Genomic DNA, 14779 nt, shown 5'->3' on the forward strand with positions numbered 1-14779 from the left:
ATCTGCATTTTTTTCCACTTTAACAAAACAGTTTAGATTGCTGCATGGTTGTGAAATGCACTATATAAATATGAAACATAACAGGGGGAAATGGTAGAACTTTGAAATGCAGAACACAGCAATTGCTGGAAATCTTAAATAAAGAGAATGCTGGAAACACCCAGTAAGTCAGGCAGCATCTATGGAGAGGGAAACAGCTAATATTTCAGCAGATAGTTCTGTCACGAACTGGAAAGGCTGGTTATCTGAAAATTGTTGAGGCTGTAATGTGCCTAATCTAATGGACTACTAATCTAACTAAACGTTAGATAAACTAAACTAATCTAACTAAACTATAACGGGAACAAGGATTTATTTTACTGAATCAACAGAAAACTATCTGTCATCAGGCACTGTGCCTGAACTCCTAATCGGCCGAAAGACCAGGTTCGTTCCCGCCCACTGAACAACAGCCCACGTCGCGATTGGATAACGGTGACACATCCCCCGGTTCTGATTGGCCAGTCATCACGCCAATCAGCCGACTGCGGCCTCTGCCTTCACTGACGGAGGGGGAGGCCGAGCCCGCGATGTGAGCGGCGGCCGGATACCCGCGGCTCCATGGCCGCCGCTGCCGACGACGTCGCGTCGGAGCAGCCGGGCTCGGAGGGCGAGTACGTGGTGTCGGAGCAGAGGCTGCAGATGGCGGCCGCTCTGCTGCAGCACAGCGCCCAGGCCCAGGCCCAGGCCCGCCTGCACCTGATGTGGCAGCAGCAGCAGCAGCAGCAGCAGCGGGCGGGCGGGAAGGTGGGCGTCGGCCGCCTGAAGCGGCAGCTCAAGGTGCACCGCAGGAGCAGCCCGCTGGGCAAGGAGGCGCACGGTCAGTGTGGTGTTGGGGTGCGGGGGGCCGCGGGGGAAGGGGGATGGGGCGCCGGGGGGGGCGCGGGGGGTGCTTGGAGGGGGATGGGGTGCGGGGGGGTGGTGAGGGGGATGGGGTGTAGGGGGGGTGGTGAGGGGGATGGGGTGTAGGGGGGGTGGTGAGGGGGATGGGGTGTAGGGGGGGTGGTGAGGGGGATGGGGTGTAGGGGGGGTGGTGAGGGGGATGGGGTGTAGGGGGGGTGGTGAGGGGGATGGGGTGTAGGGGGGGTGGTGAGGGGGATGGGGTGCGGGGGGGTGGTGAGGGGGATGGGGTGTAGGGGGGGTGGTGAGGGGGATGGGGTGTAGGGGGGTGGTGAGGGGGATGGGGTGTAGGGGGGGTGGTGAGGGGGATGGGGTGTAGGGGGGGGTGGTGAGGGGGATGGGGTGTAGGGGGGGTGGTGAGGGGGATGGGGTGTAGGGGGGGTGGTGAGGGGGATGGGGTGTAGGGGGGGTGGTGAGGGGGATGGGGTGTAGGGGGGGGTGGGGAGGGGGATGGGGTGTAGGGGGGGTGGTGAGGGGGATGGGGTGTAGGGGGGGTGGTGAGGGGGATGGGGTGTAGGGGGGGTGGTGAGGGGGATGGGTGTAGGGGGGGTGGTGAGGGGGATGGGGTGTAGGGGGGGTGGTGAGGGGGATGGGGTGTAGGGGGGGTGGTGAGGGGGATGGGGTGTAGGGGGGGTGGTGAGGGGGATGGGGTGTAGGGGGGGTGGTGAGGGGGATGGGGTGTAGGGGGGGTGGTGAGGGGGATGGGGTGTAGGGGGGGTGGTGAGGGGGATGGGGTGTAGGGGGGGTGGTGAGGGGGATGGGGTGCGGGGGGTGGTGAGGGGGATGGGGTGAGGGGGATGGGGTGTAGGGGGATGGGGTGTGGGGGGGGTGTAGGGGGATGGGGTGTGGGGGGGTGGTTTTGGGAGGGGGATGGGGTGTGGGAGAGGCTCGGGAGGGGGATGGGGGGGTTGGGGTGCGGGGGAGTTGTTGGGGGGTTATGGGGTGCGGGGGGGATGGGGTGCGGTGGGGGGGCTCGGGAGGGGGGTGGGGGGGCAAGGGGGAGGGGCATGGGGTGCGGGAGAGGTTCTCGGGAGGGGGATGGGGGTTGGGGTGTGGGGGGGTTGTCGGGGGGGTTATGGGGTGCGGGGGAGGGTTTGGGGGAGGATGGGGTGTTGGTGTGCGGGGGTGTTCTTTGGGCGGGGCGTTGGGGTGCGGGAGGTGGGTTTGGGAGCAGGGGGATGGGATGGTGCAGGAGGAGTAGAGATGGGGGAGGAATAAGTAGGTGGCTGGTGTGCGAGGTGGGGGCTAAGAATGGGGCGTGGGTGCTACCATGCAGGTGCGAGGACGGTAGGAGGTGGGCGCTGCCGCGTGCATACCCGATGGAGAGTGGGGTGGCTGGACCATGCGCACGCAAGGGGAAGTGTAAAGGAAAGGGGATGGGAGTTCATAGGGTGGGGGTGGGAGGGTGTGGTGGTGTGTGTGCATGGTGCCTCGACCTACCTTCTTGTTTGAGTTGCTTCTGTGCTTTCGGTTTCTTTGGGCTCAGTGGCACCGATTATGAGTGAGGAGGTTGGTGGGTTTGACCCTGCAGGAGAATGACCCGCATCCTTCACTGCTTTTCACATCCAGAAATCAATGGCTTTGAATGAACCTATTGACAGAGCCTCCACCACATTCGCAGTGAAGAGATCTCATTTCAGACTTATGACATGCCCCCTATTTTGAGACTGTGATCCGAAGTCCTAGACTTCTCAGCCAGGGAGCAACTGACACTTCACTCCTCAGGTTACAACAGGGTTCAGTTCCTGAGAGCTGTTTGTAAGTTGGAAATGAATGAAAACAGTGCATGGAGACGATCAGAGAAACAGCTGTGACAGGAGAGCGAGCAGGTGCAGGAAGAGATGCTGACTCAGTGAGCGAATCTGTTCGATGCTCTCAGCTCTGTTCAGCTCGACCCAGTCCTCGATCGATGGGGAGAGTAGGCAAGTGGAAATGCTCCATTCACAACTGGCAGAAGGTGTCTGAAGCTCCACAGCACCCTTCAAGTCCATCCCCATCCATCCTAACAGTCTCCCAAATGTTCATTCATATGTATGGAGTGTCCATTAGTTAGGCCTTTGTAACCCAGGGAGGGTCTGTTCTGAGAAATACTGCAATATTGCTGCTGTCTTTTAGATTGAATATTAAATCCTATCTGACCAGGATGGGCAAAAAATATCCTGTGTTTTATTTCAATAAAGAGCAGGAGTGTCTTTTCTTAAAAAAAATGACAATGGACTTTTTTTTTGCATCTATTGGCAAGGGTAGCTGAGTCATGGTTAAACTTCTGAATGGAGATACTGGAAGGAAAATACTACTTTGTCAAAAAACATGATGAATGGCTATTGACCTGAAACATTAACTGTGTCCTCTCCCCAGCCTAAGCTGGTGATCATTTCCAGCATTTTCTTTTTTTTTATATCGGACTTCTGACTGACAATTCTAGGGCTGTCCTAAAGGAAAGTAGTTCAGTTCTCAAAAAAATACAATTTTCTTAACCACAAGACTTATCAAGTACTTCCCAAGAACGTTCAGAAATGTAGCGTAGATGAACTCAGTGATTCTCCAGGTGGTAATGCGATCATTGAGCAGATAAATTACCAAAACTCAATCAACCAGTTTTGGTTTGCAGCCAGTGCTAGACATTGACATCTCTATGATCTCTTCCTTCACATCATGTCATAGAGCAAATGTCATTATGCTTCCAACACCTGCTACAGTTTTTACCCCAAAGTCTTTTTCTAATGATATGATTCATTAGTGCAGTTCTATCATTTCCCAAACAGGTGGGAAAATTCATTTGTGATGTCTTCTGTAAATATGAGAATGAGTAGTTTTGCAATATAAATGAAATGATGGTATTCTCCTTGAGACACCTAGATCTACCTCAGAAAGCAATGATTTTCCTTAAGCTTCAAATATTAGCAACACTGGATACTGCATGTTCAGAAAGCAAAAGTCAAAATCAGTGGTTTTAAAGATGAATTATACATGTGGACTTACAGTAGAATGATGTCAACTTGCAATGTAAAATGAGTCTACCGGAAGCAGACAGATGTAGTGCCCCTTGCATTTGAAACAACTAAATCCAATTTAAATGTCATTAATAAGCTAAGCAAGAGTAGTCTGAATGTACCCGAGGATGCTGTTGCTGATGTAAACTGTGCCAATTAGACCTATCTAGCTGGATCTGTGGGTTTTACAAATGTCTCTGTTTATTTTGCAGCACAGAAACGTTTACGAGAAGCAGCAAATGCAAATGAGGTTGAGACTGGTATGTTGAGTTGGTCTTTGGTTGCTTGCCTTTGTACAGTGATAGTTTGCCTCTAAATTGTGATGCCCTGACTGATATGGTGGTTAGTCCTGCTTGAAATGACTATAGACAAGAAGCAAGCTCCTTGCTGATTTCTGGTATCTACATTTCTTTTCTGTAGCTTTCTCTGTCTACTTGTAGCCTCCTACTCCTTTATTTTTCCTTCCCTGCTATCCATCATTGGCATTGGAAGCCATGGATCTTCTCTCTGAAATGGTTTCCTTCATTTTATGTACGAAACGATATTTTCTCCACACAAAATAATTCTTGATCTTCAATGGAGATTTGAGTAATTAGTGACCAGTTGTAACCTGAAATTACTGAGATGGTGAAAATGGAGTTAGAAATGAATGCTTGTCACCTGAAATTTTTATTATACAGTGACCTTTTCTGTTTTGTTTAGTGAGCCAGTTACTTGAAGGTGGCACTGATCCTTGTGTAGCTGATGACAAAGGCAGGACTGCTCTTCATTTTGCCTCTTGTAATGGAAACAGTTCAATTGGTGAGTGATGCTGGAACAAATCTTAAGACAACGTCTGCCTGTCTTGCCCATCTACCTGCCCACCCTCTTAATTTTCTAAACTTTGTCTTTCTTTTGCATTCAGTTGCAACTTTACAAAATACTGGTTAGACCACACTTGGAGTATTATATGCAGTTCTGGTCATCATACTATAGGAGGGATGTAGTTGCACTGGGAGATTTGCCAGGATGTTATCTGGATTGGAGGGTTTTAGTTATGGGGAGGGGTTGGACAGGTGAAGGAGGGTGGGGGGGGGTGGGGTGGGTATCCTGATAGAAATGCAAAAGATTGTGAGGAGTAAGTATCAAAATGAAGAGGACGTAGATTTAAAGTGACGGGAAGGAGTTTTAAAGGGGGTTTGAAGGGAATTTTTTTTTTTACGTAGTGTCTGATATCTGGAACTTGTTGCCAGAGGAGGTGGTGGGATTGGATATAACCACTACTTTACAGAAACATTTAGACAGGCATTTAAATAGGCAAAGTATAGACTTTCCCTATTTTGGGGGGAAAATAGGGTTAGTGTAGATGGGGAAAAAGTTTGGCATGGATGTGGGCTGTAGGGCCCATATGTTCTGTACAGCTCTGTGACTATAAAGGGTGATCTAAGTTTTCTTGCCACTCTCTGGTTGTCATCACCACTTATGTAAACAAACAAAGGCATAATTGTTTTTGGAAAAACTACCTCTTGACATATGTTTTCTACACTATAAATAATTAAGAACAGGTGATCAGAGGATCTGGAAATTGGGTGGAGAGAGTGGACAACACAAGATCAGTTATAGAATGGGTATGAGGGGTTTTATATGGACTTGCACTTCAATTTCTTGTGTTAGTTAGAAAGACACTGAGCATGCAACCTAACCTCATTTTCTCTTCCTGCTTTAGTACAGTTGTTATTGGATCATGGAGCAGACCCTAACCAGAGGGATGGATTGGGAAACACACCGTTACACCTGGGTATGATAGAGACGAGGACTTTTTAACAATTCTGGTACTGATAATGAACTTGGTGGTCAGAGAATTAAAGTTGTAAAATAAGATTTGAAAATTATTTCTGTTTTTAAATGTATGTTTCTCTATTTTTGCAATGACTTGTTGTTTATAAATGTGCTTGAAATGGGTCAGTTGACATTGACCCCAGAATTAACTTGCACAAAAGATCAAATTTTACAGAAGAGCACTTTAATCTCCAAAATCGGCTTCAGGGCAGCAAGGAACAGACAATAAGTGCTAGCCTTGTCAGCAACACATTCAACCTGCTAGTGGGTAAAACAATATAGTTTGGTTCTGAGCCACAAGACCATCATTAAGTTACATTGTCTAATCCAAGTTAGCTGAATCAATAAAAGATTTCTGCAGTTGCTGTAAATCTGAAATTAAAGACACAAGATGCTGGAAACATTCAGCAGGTTGAGCAGCATCTGTGGAATAAGAAACTGAGTTAATGTTAAAGACATTAGGCTGAAGGGTCTGTCCTGTGCTGTACTGTTCTGACTCTCATCAGAACTGGAAAAAAGAGAACAAGTTAATTTTAAAATGCATTGAGGGTAGGATTTGGATAGAACAAAGGGACGATCTCTGGTAACTCAATAGTAATAGTTGCTTGATAAACATCAGCACTTGTCACTTGTACTTCATGCCTTACATTGTAAAATATTATTGAACATGTGATTTTGTTCTTCACAGCTGCCTGTACAAACCACGTACCAGTGATCACTACACTGTTAAGAGGAGGTGTGTAAGTGCTACTAACTTTAACATGTATACCTAGTTTATTAAGTTTGCATTCACAAGGGACCTTTTTAATAACATAGTTCTATTTTTCGTACATCTTTATAAACTGCAAGCCACCCTCATAAGTGTACATATGCTGTTGTTATCAGTCTAACCTAGACCAATTGGTACATTAGTCTGATCACTCCTGTGCTTTAATTTTCTGATAGGTTAATAAAGTCAAAAGTGCTTTGTGGTGAGAATGATTCACCTTGGGGTAGTAATGAGTCCTTAGAATGGGAGCAGTAGATTAACTTGTTTACCTGGAAAAATCAGTTGCATTTTTCCTTTCAGCATTCTGCATTTTAAAAATTATTTTAATTCTCCATGAGTGAAACGTGATATTGATCACTTCTGGTTCTTTTTGTGTTACTTGTGGAAAATTCAATTGACTGCATCCTGTTGTCAGCCTCAAAATACCAATGCGGTTTATGCATCAGGCCATAGGGAATGAAGTTGTTTCTTGTGCAAAACTCCTGGAGCACTGCAGGGGAGCTTGTTGTCCTTAAAGTGCTGTGGTTGGGCACTCCTGGCATAATACTACCTCACTGGCCCAGTGCTGGAAGGGGAGGCCTGAAAGGCTTGAGCAACTTCCTTGCATCAATGCTGTCCCTTTTTCCATTTCCTTACCCACTCCAGGTAACTTACCAGCCTCCAATATTCCCATCTTGGCCAGACTCCCAAAAGAGAGAAAGTCTCTCGCTCTCTCCTACCTACCTGTTCATCACTTGCCTATTGTATTCAAGGCCTTTGACCGCTTGTTATCTTCTCCCCTGCTTATTCTGTTTCATTTAAGTTATGGTGACCAAAGATGGGTTATGTCCCCCTCCATGTGGTCAATCACTTCCCTTACTGTGACTTGTGATCCAAGGGTTGCAGGTGATTCGTGTTGTATTGAAACAGCAGTTCAGGTTGTGCCAGCTGCAAGCTCCTGGCCTGTCTTGTGACTGGCAGTACAAGGCTGACAGGAAACCCTCTGTTGTTGCCCTCAGGTGCTAGAGTGGATGCCCTGGACCGAGCAGGAAGGACTCCGCTCCACCTTGCTCGATCTAAACTGAACATCTTGCAGGATGGACATTCTCACAGTCTGGAGGCTCTTCGGGCTGAGGTGAAGCAGGTAAGAGCAGGACTTGTGCTTCACTGGATGTTTTCCTTCCAGCAATCAGCAGGACTGTCTGCTTAAAATTCTGATTTCATCTTGTAACTAATTTAATTCCCATGGTGATGCAGATGAAGTCAGAGCAAAGGGAATCTGAAGAAGAATTGAACCATCCCTAGAGTGTAAACCTAATCCCTATTGTTGCTTTACTGTTATGTATTACAGTGCACTGGTCTCTTCCCAAGCTCCTGTTATTTTGCATCTTGTACAGAACCTCTCCATCTACATCCCTTCACTTGTACTGATTCCAATCTACTATATCTTTTCCTTGAGTAATCCCAAGATAATATCTTAAGAGCAATATCTCATTGTTTTGGTAGCCTACAGCCCAGTGGCATGAACATTGAATTTTCCAGTTTAGATTACCCACTCCCTCTGTGTTCCTTTCCCGCTCCTACCAGTTTACCCAGGGTCTCCCCTTTATTCATCTTTTCCATCCTACTCACCCCACCCTCCTCACCTGGACACCCGTGTACTTGGGTTTCTTCTCCCCTGGTTTATCGTATCCTCTTCCCCCATCTGGTTCCATCTGACCTTGTATCCCATTGTATCCGCCTCCAACTCTAACCCTGTGCCTCAGTCCTTTTCTGAAATTGTCAACTTCTTTCCTGTACTCCCATTCTCCATGAATTTCTTCTTTTTTCCAAACAGGAGTTACAGAAGAAACACCTAATTCTGTACTTTATTTTTTGTCTTGCAGGCTCATTTTCATTGTTGCCAGATTAATTTACCAACTACAATCATAAAAAATAGAAGCAGGTCAATGACCCCTCCTCTACTCTGTCATCCTATAAGATCATGGGTGATCGAGCATCCCAAATCCATTTTCCCCACATTGACTCTAATTTTGGAGGCGTAAAATGTGCACAACCTGTGCTTGGCTTTGGATAGGATACTTCCAACAATAACTGAATGTTCAACACCCTGGAGAGGTCTGCTGTCATCTAAGTGCTGCAGTTACTGCATCAAGGATCTAAATGCGTCTCAGTTCACTCTCTGTCCTTTCTTCAGATCATTCAGATGCTGCGTGAATACTTGGAACGACTGGGTAACCATCAAGAAACTGAGCAGTTAGATGATCTTTGTACAAAACTTCAGATGACCAACACGAAGGAAGAGGTAGGTGCAAAAACAGAGGAAAAGGTTCTGATTAGGGATAGTTGGACAGGTGGAAAAAAAGTGCAAATCTTACTGAGAGAGTTAGGCCACTGATTTTAAGTGTAAGAGGGCAGGTAGGGTGGGGGAAGACAAGGTGTTAGGTAACTACCTCTTGGCTTTTGGTGCCGTAGGACAAAGCTGTCTTTGATCACTGCTGCTGGGTGTGATGAGTTGTTGGTTATATTTGCCCCCGAACATTGTCTGTTAATTTCCTCTAATGCTGTAGCACCCTGTTCAGCATAAGTTCCTACAAAGGAAATTCTACCCCCATGTTTCTAGTTGGAGTGAGCTATTCTCCCTGGATCTTTATTTGTACTTACTTTAATTCTGTTGTTGACCGTTCTCTAAGTGATTGCTTTTTCATAGTCTACAATGTGAATTACTTGTAGTTTTTCATATAGATTTCCAGCTGCTTGTGTTCATGCTTGTTTGTGTAAACTATAATTTTCAAACTCTTAATTGTGCATTGCTCTGATTATTTGCTCATTGTTTTTACACAGTACAGTTGTTGGCAGCTAACAATCCCACCCACCCAATCTAACTGTCTGCTTGGCTTGTATGAACTAAAAAATTCCTGGCCAAAATCAGTTGACTCAGGAGCAATAGACAAGATGCTGGAAGAACTCAGCAGGTCAGGCAGCATCTTTGGAGAGAAATGACCAGTTAACATTTCAGGTCAAAATGCAAAGGTCTTGACCTGAAATGTTGACTGTCAACATTTACAAATGGAAATTTACTTAGAGACTGGAGAGGTTGGGGCTGTTCTCTTCAGAACAGGTTGACAGGGGCAGAGAATAAGGTTCAAAAGGATAAGGATTTTTCTACAGGGAGAGGTTAGGGTGTGGAATGCACTGCAGGGGGTAGTAGTGGAGATAGATTCAAAAGTTTTATAGTTTAAAAAAAAAACTGAGCTGAAGGGAAAAGTACAGGACCGCAAGGAGAAATGGGACAATGGGCCTGATTCTTGGATATATCTATTAGGGACTCTTGTTCCAAACAGTCACTTTCCATGCTGTAACTATTCCGTGATGGATAATCTGAAACAAGGACCCTTCAACAAAAAGATCAAATAACATTGTGGCACACCACTAGTCACAGGCCTCCAATCCAACCATCTACTACCACTCTCTGGCTTCTTCCACTACGTCAATGTTGACTACTACATCTTGTATGCCAAGTGACTTAACCTGCTGGACCAGCCTCCCATGCAGGACTTTGTCAAAGGCCTTGCTAAAGTGCATGTAGACAATGTCCACCACCTTCCCTTCAACCACCTCCTGGTAGCCTCCTTGGGAGGACTCTACAAGATTGGTTAGACATGACCTGCCACACACAAAGCCATGTTACCTATCCCCCATCAGGCCCTGTCTATCCAAGTACTTGTATATCCTGTCCCTCAGAATACTTTCCAATAATTTACCCACGACTGACGTCAGGCTCACCGGCCTATAATTTCCCAGCTTATTCTTGGAGCCTTTCTTAAACAATGGACCAACATTACCAATCCTCCCATCATCCAGCACCTCACCCAGGGCTAAGGATATTCTAAATATCCTTGCCAGGGCCCCTGCAATATCTGCACTAGCCTCTCACAACGTCCGGCCCTGAGGATTTATCCACCCTAATTCGCCTCAAGATAGCAAGCACCTCCTCTTCTGTAATCTGGATACCGTCCATGAACTCACCACTTTTTCTTCAGTTCTATAGACTCTCAAGTAAATACAGATGCAAAAAAAATTCATTCAAGATCTCCCCCATCTCTTTCTGCTCCAGGCAGAAGTGACCATGCTGATCTTCAAGAGGAAGAATTTTGTCCCTTGCTATACTTCTGCTTTTAATATAGCTATAGAAACCCTTGGGATTCTCTTTCACCTTGTCTGCCAGAGCAACCTTATGTCCTCTCTTGCCCTACTGATTTCTCTCAAGTGTTCTCTTGCATTTCTTATTACTCAAGCACCTCATTTAATTCTAACTGCCTATACATAATATGCACCTCCTTTTTCTTTACCAGGGCCTCAATATCTCTTGATAACCAAGGTTCCCTAACCTGTTTGCCTTGCCTTTTATTCCAACAGGAACATATTCTGTACTCTCAATATTTCACTTTGAAGGCCTCCCACTTACCAAACATCTTTGCTGGAAAACAGCCTATCCCAATGTACACCTGCCAGATCCCTTCTGATGCCATCAAAGTTGGCTTTCTTCTAGTTTAGAATGTTAACCATAGGACCAGTCCTATCCTTCTCCATAATTATCTTGAAACTAATGGAATTATGATCACTAGATCCAAAGTGTTCCCGTACACTTACTTCTGTCATCTGCCCTGTCTCATTCCTTAAGAGATCCAGTATCATGCTCTCTCTAGTTCGGACCTCTACATATTGATTAAGGAAACTTTCCTGAACACATTTGACAAACTCTATCCCATCCAGTCCTTTTACAGTATGGGAGTCCCCGTCAATGTGGAAAGTTAAAATCACCTACTATCACAACTTTATATTTCTTACAATTGTCTGCTATCTGTCTACAAATTTGTTGCTAAATCCCACTGACTATTGGGAGGGCTATAATATAGTCCCATTAACATGGTTATCCTTCTTTATTCTTCAGTTCTACCCAAATTGCTTCTGTATTCAAGCCCTCTAGTATGTCATCTTTGAGCCTCATGAGTAATGCCCTGATTTTTCTGAGTATTTTCCCTGATGAGTAATGCCACCCCTCCCCCTTTAACACCTCCCCCTCCATGTCTAAAACAATAGAACCCCAGAACATTGAGCTGCCAGTCCTGCAAACAAATCTCACTAATGGCTACAACATAATTCCAAGTATAGATCCATGCTCTAAGCATCTGCCTTACCTACAATACTCCTTGCATTGAAATAGACAACTCAGAACATTAGTTCCCTGTTCAACCTGTTTCCATTTTTGCCTGTAGTCTCAACATCCATTTCCCCTACAGCCTCTCCATTTGCTGTCCTGCCACTCGGGTCCCCACCCCCTGCACCTCTAGTTTAAACCCCAAATGCAAACTGTCCCACTTGTACAGATCCCACCTGCCCTGGAAAAGAGCCCAATGATCTAGAAAATCTGAAGCCCTCCCTCCTGCACCATCTGCTTAGCCATGTGTTCAACTGCACTATCTTCCCCATTTCTTGCCTCACTAGCACATGGCACAGGTAGCAATCCTCTGATCACCACCCTGGAGGTCCTGTCTTTTAACTTAACACCCAACTCCCTGAACTAACTTTGCAGGACCTCATCACCCTTCCTGCCTACGTAATTGGTACCTCTGGCTGCTCACCCTTCCCCTTAAGAATGCCGTGGTCTCAGAGACATCTCGGACCCTGGCACCTGGGAGGCAACCTACCATCCGAGAATCTCAATCTTGTCCACAGAACCTGTCTGCTCCCCTAACATGAATCCCCTATCACTACCACTTGCCTCTTCTCCTTCACACCACCCCCTCCCTTCCCTTCTAAGGGAGAGTCAGTACCCAAGACCTGACTGCTGTGGCTTTCCCTTGGTAGGTCCCCCCAACACTATGCTAAAACAATATGCTTGTTATTGAGGGGAATGGCCACAGGGATACCCTGCAGTGAATGCCTATTCCCCTTCCCACTCTTGACAGTCACCCAACTTCCTGCAACTTAGGTGTGACTGCTTGCCTGTAACTCCTGTCTATCAACCCCTCACTCTCCTGAATGATCCGAAGGTCCTCCAGCTACAGTCCCAGTTCCCTAACACACTCCATAAGGAGCTGCAGCCAGATACGCTTCCTGCAGGTGTAGTCATTGGTCTCCCTGACTTCCCACATTATGCACGAGGAGATCACTACTGCCCTGGATGACAGTCCCACTGCTCCTCCTGTGCAATAATAAAGAAAAAGAGAGAGAACTTAACAGAACTCACCTTAGCCTCCACCTCTATTCACCAAAGCATCCACGTCCCCTCCCCAGTACTGGCCCACTCCACTCAAATTAACCCTAACTCATTTGTATTGGCTGCTGCCAATTAGATAATTAGCCAATCAATGATTTCTAACGATGTGCAAGTGTGCCTTTTTAGGGGTCCTGCTCACTGAAACTGAACACAAAGCACAGAGACTCACCTCCTTTGAAATCTCCCTCCTCTTGCTCTAAGTCCCGGCTTCTGCTCACTATTACTGAACATTAAACAATTATTTCTCAAACTGTGCCTGATCCTCATCCATTTGTGGATATATTCTTGAACCACCGCTTACAAACTCTTTCATCCTGAGCAGGAGTTTAGAACTCTTCCTCCCCCTACAGGATCACCTCAGTAAGAAAAGATACCTTTATTAGTCACATGTACATTGAAACACACAGTGAAATACATCTTTTGCGTAGAGTGTCCTGGGGGCAGCCCGCAAGTGTCGCCACGCTTCCAGCGCCAACGTAGCATAGTAGGGTGAATTGTTTGTGCTTGCAAGAATAGGGTTGAATAGGATTCTAAGCTGTTCATTGGAATAAATTTCCTCAACTCCCCCATGAGGCACTGACTATCAGTTTCCATCACTTATCCCAATTGGTTTTCACTTCCCTGCTGTGTTCTGCTTTAATTTTGTAAAGTTTCATGTAGTCTCAACGAAAGCTTCTCTCCCAAGCCATGAAACTAGTCTGTCTGTGGGTACTGGACAAGTTGCTATGTGTACTGAGAAGCTTTTGTTTTGCATGCTATCCGGACAGATCATGCCAGACACAAGTACACTGGGGTAGTAAAAAAAATGCAGAATATAGTGTAGCAGTTACAGAGAGAGTGCAATGCAAGCAGACACAAGGTGCAAGGGCCACGATGAGGTACATTGGTCAAGAAGAATTCAGTGGTACATCTTTTAGCTTTATCGAAGCCCAATCAATAGTCTGATAACAGCTTTTCAGAACTTTGAGGGAATATTTGCTTTGTAACTTGCTCATGCCTTCCTGCTCCTCCACAGGTTGATGAAGTTGCCGATCTGCTTTCAAGTTTCACAACACTCAGCCTACAAATACACAATTTAGATAAAAGGTAACTGACTCCATCTGCCACTGCCATTGTTACAGTTTGGCAGGAACCAATGTAAGAACAAAGGCCCGTGTGAGACCTGTGGAAATGACTGATGTGACTTTTCATTTTCTCCGGCTGCTTGTGTTCTTGGTTCTAGAAACTTTGCAGAATTCTCATTTTTAATGTAATAAAAATGTCGGTCAAATTTTGGAGCGAAGCTTTGAATTTTACAGTCCATGTATTAACTGTGATGGATTTTGTATAATAATCTTAATAGTTTTAACAAACCTGGCAGTCTTCGTATTCCAATGTGACACCTGCAACACAATGAAGTAATTTATAATGAAGTACAAAGAACTGATCCCAAGCATTTTTATTTAATTCTATATGTTGATGGTTCAACTAAGACTTAACAATCCCTTGAGTTTCATCTTCAGAATGGGTTTGTGTTCCTTGTTTGTGTCATGAGAGGTTATCCGTTTTATCAATGATAAAAATGTTCGGGTTTTCAATGCAGAGTTTTAGTGTTTAAAATAAAATTTACGAAACTTTGTTAGTTTTTGGTAAACTGTAGTTTGTTTAATCTTCAGGATTAATTTGCAATTTTTCTTTAAAGATAGAGCTACAGCAGTGAATGGCACGAGACGCGGTGAACAGAGAGAGTTGAGTGGAGGTGTGGAGAAACTTGGGTTGTACTTACAGCAGTTGGCCTATTTTAAAAGATTCTTCACAAACTGCAGTAATCAGAACTTGTAGAAACAGCAGTAAAGTCTAATGGTAAAAGTAGGGTGATTTTTTTTCCCCCCTTCTCTCTGCACCCTCCCCCCCCCCCCCCCCCCCCCCACCCCAAATGAACACAGTGATGGAGGAGTAGTCACATAATGCAAATAACATCCATAAAATCAAATCCACTTGATTTACAAAATTGTGGGC

At 45.7% G+C, this 14779-nt stretch overlaps 1 protein-coding gene across 1 annotated transcript; it reads left to right on the forward strand.

Moving 5' to 3' along the window:
- The first annotated feature begins 498 nt into the window (after positions 1-498).
- On the forward strand, positions 499-14396 carry ankrd54 (ankyrin repeat domain 54). Its single transcript, XM_052042925.1, has 8 exons — positions 499-859; positions 4145-4192; positions 4635-4733; positions 5638-5709; positions 6439-6486; positions 7518-7642; positions 8696-8803; positions 13797-14396. The coding sequence occupies exons 1-8, from the start codon at positions 601-603 to the stop codon at positions 13869-13871; spliced, it is 834 nt and encodes a 277-aa protein (XP_051898885.1). The 5' UTR covers positions 499-600; the 3' UTR covers positions 13872-14396.
- Positions 14397-14779: the final 383 nt, after the last annotated feature.

This window comes from Pristis pectinata, chromosome 33 (assembly GCF_009764475.1).
Source record: "Pristis pectinata isolate sPriPec2 chromosome 33, sPriPec2.1.pri, whole genome shotgun sequence".
NCBI classification, from domain to species: Eukaryota; Metazoa; Chordata; class Chondrichthyes; order Rhinopristiformes; family Pristidae; genus Pristis; species Pristis pectinata.

What these genes read in the sequence shown, in the direction of transcription:
- ankrd54 (XM_052042925.1), top strand. Translation starts at nt 601, where the DNA reads ATGGCCGCCGCTGCCGACGACGTCGCGTCGGAGCAGCCGGGCTCGGAG. An exon ending in GCTGGGCAAGGAGGCGCACG is followed by an intron (nt 860 to 4,144) that starts GTCAGTGTGGTG and finishes TTTATTTTGCAG; the next exon opens with CACAGAAACGTTTACGAGAA. An exon ending in AAACACACCGTTACACCTGG is followed by an intron (nt 5,710 to 6,438) that starts GTATGATAGAGA and finishes TGTTCTTCACAG; the next exon opens with CTGCCTGTACAAACCACGTA.